Below are 14,136 nucleotides of genomic sequence, written 5' to 3' on the forward strand. Positions count from 1 at the left end.
GACTGCGCTCTGCGCGCGGCGCTGACTGCTGCTCCTGCGCGCGCTCCTGCCTGCCTCTCAGCGCGGCCTTGCTAGGCGGCGCAGTGCGAGACGGGCGGGGCGCAGAGGGCGGGGGCGGACGCGCACTAGGCGGCGTGGTAGGCTCAGCTGGCTGCTGAAGCGGCGTAGAGGGTGCCGGCGGCGATGTGGGCGGCGGTGTGCGCAACTGAGGCACGGCAGGTGCGGCAGGCGCTGGCTGTCCGGATGGGGGAGGTGGCTGATCATCATAGAGCGCGACACCATCGTCATCTGCGCTATGACGATGGGTAGAGGGCGACGGCACATCACCCCCTTGATCAGCAACATCCCCAAAGTCCGGAGGGCCTTCACCTCGGTCTATAATCTCCGCAGTGATGAGATTGAGGCTCTTGAGCAACGTACCCGGCATATAGCGCTCGTCAAAGACCGCATGCGAAGAGATAACCGTCTTCTTTGTGGCCGGGTTGTAGAACAACCAGGCCTTGGTCCCGGGAGGGTACCCTAAGAAGATGCACTTCTGAGAGTGCGGCTCGAGCGCGCGCCGGTGCTTGTCCTTCACCAGGACGTACGCCAGACACCCAAAGACGCGGAAGTAGCCAACATCCGGCGTCTTGCCAGTCCAGGCGATGTGGGGGGTGGTATCTCCAGGCAGAGCGGAGGTAGGAGCGCGGTTGGCGACGTGGTTGTAGGCGGCTATAGCGTAGGCCCAGAATAAAGGCGGCAGCTTCGCTTCATAGAGCATCGAGCTAGCGCCATTGGCAAGAGTGAGATTAGCACGCTCAGCAACGCCGTTCTGATGCGGCTCATCTGGCTCTGTGATCTCCAACCGCCACCCCTCCTTCAGCGCGGCGTCCTTCATGACGTTGGAGATGTACTCGCCGCCCCCATCGCAGCGCAGTACCTCCAAGCGCTGTCCGCTCTCCACCTCAGCAGCCGCCTTGAACTGCTGGATAGCAGCCCAAGCGTCGCTCTTGCGCTTCAAGTACGCCACCCAGCGTCGCCGCGTCTTGTCGTCTATGAAGGTGATCCAGTAGAGGTTCGCCCCCTCTCTGGATGCGACCGGCATAGGACCCTTCAAGTCGGTGTGAACCAACTCGAGGGGACGCGTTGCGCGCTCTCCCGGACCGCGCGGTACCGCCTTGCGCGTCTGCTTCCCCATGATGCATGGCTCGCAGATCGGGTCCGGCGCCTCCTTGCTCTCAAACCGCATGCCTCGCACCAGCTTGCGCTGCCGCAGCTTCGCAATGTCCCCATGGTTAACGTGCGCAAAGCGGCGGTGCCAGAGCGCGGCGTCGAGCGGGAGCGTGGTAGAGGCGGCGCGCTGCGCGCTGTGCGCAGGAGGAACGACGACGTAGCCGTCCAGATAGCCCGTGTTCGAGTCGTCCACTGTAGCAGTGCAGACGAGCGCCCCAGCGCGGTAGAAGGCGACGCGCTTGTCCTTGATGCTGACCTCGTACCCCTTGTGCGCAGTGAGGTGGTAAATGGACAGTAGATTCTGTTGGAATCGGTGTCTACGCGCTCTCTAGCGCCTATGGTATTTTTCTGCGATTTTATGGACTTTTTCCCGGTACTGTACGCTTACCTACAGTCCTATCTCTGCGCTCGCGCCTTACTGCCGAGCGCCACATATTTCCTCGGCATTTGCCGGTCCCTCCTGCCTAGAGCGGCACATCCGAGTCTTTTCTCTTCCTGACTCGTTTGCTGTCGCTCTAGGTGCGTAGTTATGCGTTGTATCTCGCTACTTATGAATCTGACTCGTTTGCTGTCGCTCTAGTGTGATCACTGGCTCGATTCTGCCTCGGACAGGTTATGAGCCCCGCGCTCTAGCTGCCCCAATCAGCCAGTTCCACACCCCGACTCAAACTCGCCGCTGTGCGCGCGTACCAGCTGCGATTCCCTCCGTTCGAGCGGCATTCGACGCGCAAGATACTCCCCTACCTTGTGCCCGAGCCGCGCTCCGCGAAAATCGCCAGTACCGCCGCTATCGCCGTGCGAAGTCCAGCACCTCCGATCACCGCAAATTTTCGCCCTCCTTCATATTCGCCGTTGCGCACGCAGTTCGCGTCCGTTCCTCTCCAAACAACTTCCAGTCACTCCGCGCCCTTCTCCCCTACACGTCGACCCCACTCTCGTCCACTTTCGCCGGTTCGATCGTCCCCAACAACCGTCTCTTTGCGCCATGTCGAAGCGTGACTCAGACGGCCGCCCCATCCTCACCCGCTTCAACTGGAGCTGGTGGGACAGCGAGATCCAGCCCTGGCTGTCCTCCAAGGGCCTCTGGCGCTATGCCAAGGGCACTGTCACCAAGCCCAAGCCCAAGGACGCGAGCGCGGTCACTGATGCGGAGTACCGCACTCAGGAGGAGTATGAGCAGCGCTTGGAGAAGGCTGCTGGCGAGCTTTGGCTTGCCATGGAGGAGCCGCTTCGTCCTCAGTTCAAGGACAAGCGCAGCACGCCCAAGGACCTGTACGACGCGATGAAGACCGCCTTCAACATCCAGGAGGCCGGCACGCGCTTTGCTGCGCTCTCTGACTTCTTTGACGTCAACCTGGGCGACGACGCTGAGGCCACCACCGCCCTCACTGACCTCCTCTCGCGCGTCGACGAGGCCATGACGCGCGTCCAGTCCCTGCGCCCCTCGACCGGCTACGACCTAGCCACGATGGACCTCGAGCTGAAGGCGATGGTCACCATGCGCGCGCTCGCCGCCTCCCCCAACCCGCAGCACTCCAACATGTACACGTCCCTCCTGCTCGACAAGGCGCTCACCTACGAGACGGTCAAGGACATGATCGCGCGTGAGTTCGCCTCGCACCGGATGACAGCGGACGGCACGCCCCTCGCAGCCAACCGCGCCGGGTACACGCCCGAGTGCTACAACTGCAAGGGGCCGCACCTCATCCGGGACTGCCCCAAGTTCAAGCCGGACTGGAAGAAGGAGGAGGAGGCCGCCGCCGCTGCTTCTACCTCGAAGCGCCAGCAGAAGAAGAAGAACAAGGGTGGTGCCAACGCGTCCGGCGCGTCCTCTGCGCCTTCTGCGCCCTCTGACGTGTCCTCTACCGCGTCTACCTCCGCCGCTGCTGCGCGCGTCGAGTCTGCAGGCCAGGCAAGCGCTTTTACTTCCTCCCCCGCTCTCAAGGAGTGGCTCCAGTCCAAGGCTGCGGCTAACTTCAACACCGACACAGGTGCGTCTCTACACATGACGCCGCGGCGAGATTGGTTCGTCACCTACTCGCCGCATCGCGTTCCTGTTCGCCTAGCGAACGGCGCGATCGTCTACTCGGCGGGCATCGGGTCGGTGGAGTACCAGCCGGTGGATGGGGGGAAGTCGCTTATGCCTATCGTGTTCTTTGATGTCCTTCATGTTCCGCTTCTTACCTCGAATCTCCTGTCAATCTATCACCTTACTGCGCACAAGGGGTACGAGGTCAGCATCAAGGACAAGCGCGTCGCCTTCTACCGGGCTGGGGCGCTCGTCTGCACCGCTACAGTGGACGACTCGAACACGGGCTACTTGGACGGCTACGTCGTCGTTCCTCCTGCGCACAGCGCGCAGCGCGCCGCCTCTACCACGCTCCCGCTCGACGCTGCGCTCTGGCATCGCCGCTTTGCGCACGTTAACCATGGGGACATTGCGAAGCTGCGGCAGCGCAAGCTGGTGCGAGGCATGCGGTTTGAGAGCAAGGAGGCGCCGGATCCGATCTGCGAGCCATGTATCATGGGCAAGCAGACGCGCAAGGCGGTACCGCGCGGTCCGGGAGAGCGCGCAACGCGTCCCCTCGAGTTGGTTCACACCGACTTGAAGGGTCCTATGCCGGTCGCATCCAGAGAGGGGGCGAACCTCTACTGGATCACCTTCATAGACGACAAGACACGGCGACGCTGGGTGGCGTACTTGAAGCGCAAGAGCGACGCTTGGGCTGCTATCCAGCAGTTCAAGGCGGCTGCTGAGGTGGAGAGCGGACAGCGCTTGGAGGTACTGCGCTGCGATGGGGGCGGCGAGTACATCTCTAACGTTATGAAGGACGCCGCGCTGAAGGAGGGGTGGCGATTGGAGATCACAGAGCCAGATGAGCCGCATCAGAACGGCGTTGCTGAGCGTGCTAATCTAACCCTTGCCAATGGCGCTAGCTCGATGCTCTATGAAGCGAAGCTGCCGCCTTCATTCTGGGCCTACGCTATAGCCGCCTACAACCACGTTGCCAACCGCGCTCCTACCTCCGCTCTGCCTGGGGATACCACCCCACATATCGCCTGGACCGGCAAGACGCCGGATGTTGGCTACTTCCGCGTCTTTGGGTGTCTGGCCTACGTCCTGGTGAAGGACAAGCACCGGCGCGCGCTCGAGCCGCACTCTCAGAAGTGCATCTTCTTGGGGTACCCTCCCGGGACCAAGGCCTGGTTGTTCTACAACCCGGCCACCAAGAAGACGGTCATTTCGTCGCATGCGGTGTTTGATGAGCGCTACATGCCGGGTACGTCGCTCAAGAGCCTCAATCTCATCACTGCGGAGATTATAGACCGAGGTGAAGGCCCTCCGGACTTTGGGGATGTTGCTGATCAAGGGGGTGATGTGCCGTCGCCCTCTACCCATCGTCATAGCGCAGATGACGATGGTGTCGCGCTCTATGATGATCAGCCGCCTCCCCCATCCGGACCGCCAGCGCCCGCCGCGCCTGCTGCGCCTCAGTTGCGCACACCGCCGCCCACATCGCCGCCGGCACCCTCTACGCCGCTTCAGCAGCCAGCTGAGCCTACCACGCCGCCTAGCGCGCGTCCGCCGCCGCCCTCTGCACCCCGCCCGTCTCGCACTGCGCCGCCTAGCAAGGCCGCGCTGAGAGGCAGACAGGAGCGCGCGCAGGAGCAGCAGCCAGCACCGCGCCCTGAGCGCAGTCCGTCCCCTGCTTGGGAGACAGTTCGGCCGTCTACCTCGAGCGGACCGCCACCGTCGCGTCTGCCTCGGGCAACCAAGCCGACCCATAGCTTATCCGAGCGCGAATTGACGACTCGCGCTTGGCAAAAGCAGCCTGCGCCGCCTTCTACAGGCCGCGCTACATCGTCTACACCCGCGCCACAGCCGCAGGTGACGTCCCCTAATCGGTTTGCGCCGTTATCCGGCCAGATTGAGGAGGTGGACGAGGAGGAGGAGGAGCAGGAGGAGCAGAGCGAGCAGGGGGTGCAAGAGGAGCGCAGAGAGCAGGATGAGCAGGCGCAGGACAGAGAGCAGGCAAGGAAGGAGATGATGGACTGGGCAGGGAGTGACGATGAGCTTGCTTTGACTGACAGCACGCCCATCCCAGGAGCGCACGTTCTTCAGGCCGGCCTCGACTACGTCTTCAGCGGCATCACCCAAGAGGACTGGTCAGTAGAACAGGCTCTCGACTTCGCCCTCGCCACTACAGTCGCGCCGGACCCGCAGCAAGGCGAGCCCAAGACGTTTGCTGAAGCGCTGCTTCGCCCGGACAAGGCGAAGTGGATCGAGGCCGCATTCGACGAGGTGCAGGCGCTGGTGGACAACGGCACGTTCGAGGTGGTCGAGCTGCCGCCGGGCAAGCGCGCTATTGGCAGCCGGTGGGTGTTCAAGGTCAAGCGCAATGCTGATGGGTCTATCGAGCGGTACAAGGCGCGCTGCGTCGCGCAGGGCTTCTCGCAGCGTCCCGGCTTCGAGTACACCGAGACGTTCGCCCCTACGCCAAAGTGGGCCGCCATCCGCGCTATCCTCGCCCTCGCCGCTATGGACGACCTCGTGCTCTACTCCATCGACATCAGCAACGCGTTCTTGAATGGCAAGCTGGCCGAGGAGATCTACATGCGCCAACCGCCCGGTTTCAAGCTCGGCATTGATCCTGACAAGGACTATGTCTGGCGCTTGAAGAAGTCGCTCTATGGGCTGAAGCAGGCGAGTCATGTCTGGCACGAGACGCTGAACAAGGTGCTTGTAGAGATGGGCTTCACGCGCATCCTCTGCGACCACAGCGTGTGGGTGTACGGTCGCGGCGACGCGCGCATCCTCGTGCCCGTCTTTGTGGACGACATGACGATTGGGTGCAAGACTGACGCGCAGGCGCTCGGTATCATTGGCGAGCTGAAGAAGCACTTCAAGCTGCGCGAGCTGGGTCCTACCACCTGGCTACTGGGCGTTGCCATTGAGCGCGAGCGCAGCCAGCGCACGCTGTCTCTTTCGCAGCGCCAGTATGCCACGGACGTCCTCGAGCGGTTTGGCATGGCCGAGTGCAGCCCGGTCACCACTCCGCTCAACCCCTCGCACAAGCTCAGTGCCGCCGACGCTCCTGTCACGCCGGAGGACATCGAGTTCATGTCCACCCGCGCCAAGGAGTACGCCTCTGCTGTTGGCGCCATCGCCTGGCTCGCCCTCGCCACTCGTCCTGACCTTGCCTACCCAGTCTCTGTCCTTGCTCGCTTCACCGGCAACCCCGGCCGCTCGCACTGGCGCGCGCTCATGCACCTCTTCCGCTATCTCAAGGGCACGCTTGACTACAAGCTGACCTACGACGGCAAGGCGGTGAACGCGCGCTCCGAGCTCTTCTACACCTACACCGACGCGGACCACGGCGGCAACCCGGACAACGGTCGGTCTACCAGCGGCCAGATCGTCATGATGGCGGGTGGAGCGGTCTCCTGGTCGTCCAAGCTGCAGACTATAGTCGCGCTTTCGACCACTGAGGCAGAGTACGTTGCGGCGTGCTCTGCCGGCCAGGAGATCCTGTGGATGCGCAACTTCCTGACCGAGTGTGGCTACTCGGTCAAGAGCGCGCCCTCCACCCTCTACATTGACAACAACTCGGCGCTGCAGGTGGCCAAGAACCCGGAGCATCATGGGCGCATGAAGCACCTGGACTTGCGCTTCTACTGGCTGCGCGATGAGGTGCATCGCGGCAGCATCCGCCTTGTCCATCTGCAGACAGCGGACATGCCGGCTGACATGCTGACCAAGGCCATGGGCCGGGTCAAACTGCAGCACATGGCGACGCTCTCTGGCCTTGGAGTTGGGCGCTAGGACGTGCTCGATCAAGGGGGTGTGTTGGAATCGGTGTCTACGCGCTCTCTAGCGCCTATGGTATTTTTCTGCGATTTTATGGACTTTTTCCCGGTACTGTACGCTTACCTACAGTCCTATCTCTGCGCTCGCGCCTTACTGCCGAGCGCCACATATTTCCTCGGCATTTGCCGGTCCCTCCTGCCTAGAGCGGCACATCCGAGTCTTTTCTCTTCCTGACTCGTTTGCTGTCGCTCTAGGTGCGTAGTTATGCGTTGTATCTCGCTACTTATGAATCTGACTCGTTTGCTGTCGCTCTAGTGTGATCACTGGCTCGATTCTGCCTCGGACAGATTCGAGGTGAGCACAGGAACATGAAGGACATCGAAGAACACAATAGGCATAAGCGACTTCCCCCCATCCACCGGCTGGTACTCCACCGACCCGATGCCCGCCGAGTAGACGATCGCGCCGTTCGCTAGGCGAACAGGAACACGATGCGGCGAGTAGGTGACGAACCAATCTCGCCGCGGCGTCATGTGTAGAGACGCACCTGTGTCGGTGTTGAAGTTAGCTGCAGCCTTGGACTGGAGCCACTCCTTGAGAGCGGGGGAGGAAGTGAAAGCGCTTGCCTGGCCAGCGGACTCGACGCGCGCAGCAGCGGCGGAGGTAGACGGCGTCGACGACGACGCCTCGGAGGGGCCGGAGGAGGGCGCAGAGGACGCGCCAGACGCGTTGGCGGCGCCCTTGTTCTTCTTCTTCTGCTGGCGCTTCGAAGTCGAAGCGGCGGCGGCGGCCTCCTCCTCTTTCTTCCAGTCCGGCTTGAACTTCGGGCAGTCGCGGATGAGGTGCGGGCCCTTGCAGTTGTAGCACTCGGGCGTGTACCCGGCGCGGTTGGCTGCGAGGGGGGTGCCGTCCGCCGTCATCCGGTGCGAGGCGAACTCGCGCGCGATCATGTCCTTGACCGTCTCGTAGGTGAGCGCCTTGTCGAGCAGGAGGGACGTGTACATGTTGGCGTGCTGCGGGTTGGGGGAGGCGGCGAGGGCGCGCATGGTGACCATCGCCTTCAGCTCGAGGTCCATCTTGTCGATGTCGTAGCCGGTAGAGGGGCGCAGCGACTGGACGCGCGTCATGGCCTCGTCGACGCGCGAGAGGAGGTCGGTGAGGGCGGTGGTGGCCTCAGCGTCGTCGCCCAGGTTGACGTCAAAGAAGTCAGAGAGCGCGGCAAAGCGCGTGCCGGCCTCCTGGATGTTGAAGGCGGTCTTCATCGCGTCGTAGAGGTCCTTGGGCGTGCTGCGCTTGTCCTTGAACTGCGGACGAAGCGGCTCCTCCATGGCAAGCCAAAGCTCGCCAGCAGCCTTCTCCAGGCGCTGCTCATACTCCTCCTGAGTGCGGTACTCCGCATCAGTGACCGCGCTGGCGTCCTTGGGCTTGGGCTTGGTGACAGTGCCCTTGGCATAGCGCCAGAGGCCCTTGCTGGACAGCCAGGGCTGGATCTCGCTGTCCCACCAGCTCCAGTTGAAGCGGGTGAGGATGGGGCGGCCGTCTGAGTCACGCTTCGACATGGCGCAAAAAGACGGTTGTTGGGGACGATCGAACGGGCGAAAGTGGACGAGAGTGGGGTCGACGTGTAGGGGAGAAGGGCGCGGAGTGACTAGAAGTTGTTTGGAGGGGAACGGACGCGAACTGCGTGCGCGACGGCGAATATGAGGGAGGGTGAAAATTTGCGGTGATCGGAGGTGCTGGACTTCGCACGGCGATAGCGGCGGTACTGGCGATTTTCGCGGAGCGCGGCTCGGGCACAAGGTAGGGGAGGGTCTTGCGCGTCGAATGCCGCTCGAGCGGAGGGAATCGCAGCTGGTACGCGCGCACAGCGGCGAGTTTGAGTCGCGGTGTAGAACTGGCTGATTGGGGCAGCTAGAGCGCGGGGCTCATAACCTGTCCGAGGTAGAATCGAGCCAGTGATCACACTAGAGCGACAGCAAACGAGTCAGTATCATATTCAGCAGTACAGAACGCATAACTACGCACCTAGAGCGACAGCAAACGAGTCAGGAAGAGAAAAGACTCGGATGCGCCGCTCTAGGCAGGAGGGCACGGCAAATGCCGAGGAAATATGTGGCGCTCGGCAATAAGGCGCGAGCGCAGAGATATGACTGTAGGTAAGCGTACAGTACCGGGAAAAAGTCCGTAAAATCGCAGAAAAATACCATAGGCGCTAGAGAGCGCGTAGACACCAATTCCAACAATATATGCTGCCGCTTAAATAAGCTCCGGCGGCTAAATAAGCTCTGGTGGCTAATAAGCGTCGGAGCCTAAATAAGCGCCGGAGCCTAAATAGGTGTCGGACGACTAATAGGCGTCGGAGACTAAATAAGCATTGGAGACTAAATAAGCATCACAGCTTAATATGTGTTGGAGTTTGAGTGTTGGACAACTCATAAGTGTCAGACAGCTAAATAAGCATCTGCAGCTCATCAGCTGTTTCCTCTCTTAAGGCAAAGGTAATGTGAGCCCAGAACAGTAAATATAACTTGTTGCATTGGGTGAGCAGTCAAACTGCCACCTCAACACTCCAGTCTAAGCATGAGTCCAGGATGTAGGTATAGCACAGATAAACAATGGTCCTGGAATAATTGCCTTTTTGGGATTTGCGGACAACGCAGTGTCTGCAAATCCCAAAAAGGAAGGAGGATTCATGCACCTTTAGCTGTGCCAGTTATTATAATGTCATTAAGAAGACACTTATATGTGTATTTTGAGAACAGGCAGGGCTACATTACAAAACATGCTGATGGATTGTTGAGGTTTTCAGCCTCGTGGGCCGGTCCAGCTTATAGGGCAGGGGTCGCTGGCACAGGCTTGACTGGGATGTGGGTGCGGTGTGGCTCAGAAATGTGTGGGGCATGGCCTGCAGCGCCTCATCCCCTTGCTCGTCTGGCCTCTCACCCAACACATGTCCATCACACTGTGCGTGAGATGATGTTGCATCACTATTGTCATTGTCGTGATGTACCGTGCTCGCTGCCGCACGCGGCACTGGCAACACTGTGATGGTGTGCTCAAAGAGTGAAAGAGAAAAATGTATATGTAAGTTGTATATACTATACAACACGTAATAAAACACTTTGCCCGTTAGAAGGAGGGAGGGGAAAGGAGGGGGAAGGGGAAAGGGCACACGCAGGTGGCAATATTCTTTGGCCGATCGCGGAAGGCAGCCTTGCCGTAACGTGACCGTTACTGGTCACGTTCCTCGACTATATAAGGCAGGCTTTGTCCTATTGTAGATACTTACTCTTGTACCTTACGCTCACCTGCTATACACGGCCGTCATCTGTTAGCTTGCCTGACCCCCTTCAGCTCACCTTTCAGTGAAGACAACTCGCGTCACCTTACACTTGCAAGGGGGGGCGGTATCCAAGTGCAATCACGGCATGTGCGTTCTGTGTATGTGTGCAACCTCTTCTCCCCAAAGTAGGGGAAGAAGCATGCTACACGCTCACACTCAGTGTCGTGATCGGGCACGCTTGGCAAACTGAGCACACCGTCAATCACCGTGCTTTAGCGAGCATGTATGACGTAGCGTGCACACCCTGCAGAGCAAAATGATGTGACACGCGTGCATCACGTAGGCAGAAGGAAGGGGCGGGGGGAGTGGGGAGGCCTGTCGTTGGCTTGGTCTGGGCAGCATGACATGTTTTGGGCCGTGACAGCAGCACGTCTGCTGCTTTTGGTGGGCAAAGCAGAGGGTATCAAACAAGAGGAAGAGGGGTATGGTGACAGCAAGGGCAAGGGGGTGACAAGCAAGGCATTGTGTCAACGATCAATCTTTGTTTGTGTTGTTATATTGATCACACGTGCTTCCGCGAAGGCATGCGTTGGCGGAGGCTACAAGGGAAAACCGTCCATGTCTCACTGCGGCAGAGGTGGCAGTGGCTGATCCCCCCTTTGTATTTTCAAACGACACACATCTCCAGGGACTTATCCTTGACAAAGAATACATACAAAATACAATAGATTAGTGAGATGTGCTGGTGGGAGGCATAGCAGACACACCTGAGAGCCCTTTGAGCCCCTGCACCACTCCAGTTGGGTGAGGATGATGTGGCTCGGTCATCACCAGGGTGTGATGCTGGTCGAGCGCAAGAGGCGGCGCAAGGGACATCACATCGTACTCGCACCGCATCACAGAGCATCCACGAGCAAGGGAGGATAATCAGTTGTTATTGTGGGAGTTCCGTGTGAGAAAAATCAATGTTCCATAGAGACTATACCTGAAAGTCACAAGATTGAGGCTGAGATGGGTGCTCAGGGAGTGGGAATATACCTAAACTATTCAAGGTCATCTAGTGGGCTTCATACAGTACATATTCTCATTTACTATGCTATGAGCACATATCAAAACCTTTAAAGTTACATGACACAATAGTACAGGTATATGCTCAGTGCTTACACTAAGCGCGTTGCGACATATTGTATGTATATATGTACATAAATAACATCATTTTCTACATTTTTATTGCCTACAATCGACCCCAACGCGTGCGCTGCGTGCAGCAGCAAGCGCAGCGATGTCAACAACAACAATGGCAATCATCAGCAAGAGCACATGGTACGGCAAGCAGGCCCGATGAGCCGTTGCATGGCCGCAAGCAAACGGTGGTGGGTGAGTGCGCTCGCGCTGATTGCTCATCCACGCCTCATGTGTCATAGAGAGGATCCTGCTGAGCCAGGCTGGCCCGCGCAGCCTAGGAGGCCGGTAAGCTACCAGTGAATTCCGACGGAAATCTCTTGTCTGTATTGCAAAGACTACATGCAGGCATGCAAGGGCGTGAGGCGAGCGACCTGCCCCGCATACTTGTGAGCCAATCCCAGCCACCCAATCAGACAGCTTGGAGGCCTGCCTGATGAGCCATGCCAGCACACGAGGCTGAAAACCTCAACAATCCATCAGCATGTTTTGTAATGTAGCCCTGCCTGTTCTCAAAATACACATATAAGTGTCTTCTTAATGACATTATAATAACTGGCACAGCTAAAGGTGCATGAATCCTCCTTCCTTTTTGGGATTTGCAGACACTGCGTTGTCCGCAAATCCCAAAAAGGCAATTATTCCAGGACCATTGTTTATCTGTGCTATACCTACATCCTGGACTCATGCTTAGACTGGAGTGTTGAGGTGGCAGTTTGACTGCTCACCCAATGCAACAAGTTATATTTACTGTTCTGGGCTCACATTACCTTTGCCTTAAGAGAGGAAACAGCTGATGAGCTGCAGATGCTTATTTAGCTGTCTGACACTTATGAGTTGTCCAACACTCAAACTCCAACACATATTAAGCTGTGATGCTTATTTAGTCTCCAATGCTTATTTAGTCTCCGACGCCTATTAGTCGTCCGACACCTATTTAGGCTCCGGCGCTTATTTAGGCTCCGACGCTTATTAGCCACCAGAGCTTATTTAGCCGCCGGAGCTTATTTAAGCGGCAGCATATATAGGTGGCAGCCTATATCTGGTTTAGATACTACTGGCACAGGAATCATGCTAGGCAAGCTTTATAAGCTACAAGATTTTAAGCAGCTGACTATTTAAGCAGCTGGCTATTTAGCAGGCTGGCTAAATGTTGGAGTTGGTGTGCTTGGACCATCCCAAAGGGGATACTTACCTATAGTCACGTATCACACTGTCACTCAACCTCGTCTCTGACCGTCATCTTGTGGACTGCTGTTTGTGTTTGTGCCCTCGCATCTCAACACTAAATAGCTGTTGCCTGTCCCTGGTATGTGTAAACCTTTCCTAGGTATACTATATACCCATATATGGTATGTAGAGCACAGGAGAATGTAATTTGAGGCTAAAAAATAGCTGCAGAAAATAAGCGTTTAAGCGTCGGAAGTCTTAGGCTCTTAGCATACTAATCGGACAAATCTTTATATGCTAAGTGCCCTACCCAAGCGGTACCCTGTAGTGCCGATTGGGGGAGCGGCTGAGTCTGGCGCCGGCCAGCGTAGTACGCGTGCTTTCCCTTTGCACGTTCCGGCAGGATCTCATTGATCTTGTTGAACAGCGGCCAGCCCCTGTTTCTGAACTTGTTGGCGGCGGTTCGGTACGTGGCCTCGAGCCCGTCGATGAACTCAATCCAAAGAGTCTTGTTGGTGTCATCGATGTTGGCACCATTCTGAACTGAGTACGTCCACCTGGACCTCTTCTTGATCATATGTATCACGTAGCAGTTGACTCGAGCTGCTCAAAGTCAGGATCTGTGGGAATGCATGACAATCGAAGTACATACTTCTCGGTATTTGGCCCTCACATGCTTTGCTGTCTTCACCGCGCCGCGCTCGCGTAGGTGAGCGATAGCCTTCACGCAGCCACTGAAGACATCCTCAGGAAAGTTGCCGCCCTGCCCTGCCTTTGGTGGTGCGCACCACCGCTTCCAGATCCGGCATATGTGGTTGTGTTTGGTCCCCGCCATTAAGTTCATTTTGATTGTTCTCAAAGTTCGGCTTCGTAGTACCATACCACGTACAGTACCCGGTTCGTCTTGTAAGGGAAAGATTCGCAAAACGATAGCCCCAACACGGCTATCTCATTTTTGAATCAAAGTGGAAGCACATGAATATTCAAATGGGCTCTTCATGAAGGGTCCACACGGCGAGGCTTTTGCTTCGAGTACCGGCGGCAGACCGGTCAAGTGTAACGGAAATTCTCAAGAACTCTGCGGGACCAAGACGGGGGAAGCATGGACCGCCGAAGTAGTGCCCGGAGGCGGGCGATAGCCATGTACTTTGTGCGCCGCACAGTGGGGTGATGGCAGACCTGCCGATGCGGCCGTCTGCGTATTCCCCGTGGGATTGACCTTTTGCCCTCCTTTGGGGTGCTTGAGATGCCTCGACAGCATTTTACAAAACTGGGAGGGCGCGATTCAGCAAGATAGACGCGGAACGCGCATGGATTGTTACCCAGGCAGAGGCTTCGGGCAACCAAGACGCAGATCAAAAGCGGTGTGTAGGCGCAAACGCACTGTCCCACGGCCAAATTGTTTGTGTATCTCCTCGTCCAGTTCTTGGTGTATACTTTTCAAATAAAGTGCGATGGAAAGCTACGACTCGCCGCTACA

At 58.0% G+C, this 14,136-nt stretch overlaps 1 protein-coding gene across 1 annotated transcript; it reads right to left on the reverse strand.

Annotated features, from left to right (window-relative positions):
* Nucleotides 1-12,930: 12,930 nt before the first annotated feature.
* Nucleotides 12,931-13,500, reverse strand: SCHCODRAFT_02489146 (uncharacterized protein; the record flags this gene model as incomplete). Its single annotated transcript, XM_050342906.1, has 2 exons — nt 12,931-13,259; nt 13,305-13,500. The coding sequence occupies 2 exons, from the start codon at nt 13,498-13,500 to the stop codon at nt 12,931-12,933; spliced, it is 525 nt and encodes a 174-aa protein (XP_050201931.1).
* Between the last annotated feature and the right edge of the window lie 636 nt (nt 13,501-14,136).

The sequence above is a fragment of the Schizophyllum commune genome (genome assembly GCF_000143185.2).
Source record: "Schizophyllum commune H4-8 unplaced genomic scaffold SCHCOscaffold_2, whole genome shotgun sequence".
Taxonomy (NCBI): domain Eukaryota; kingdom Fungi; phylum Basidiomycota; class Agaricomycetes; order Agaricales; family Schizophyllaceae; genus Schizophyllum; species Schizophyllum commune.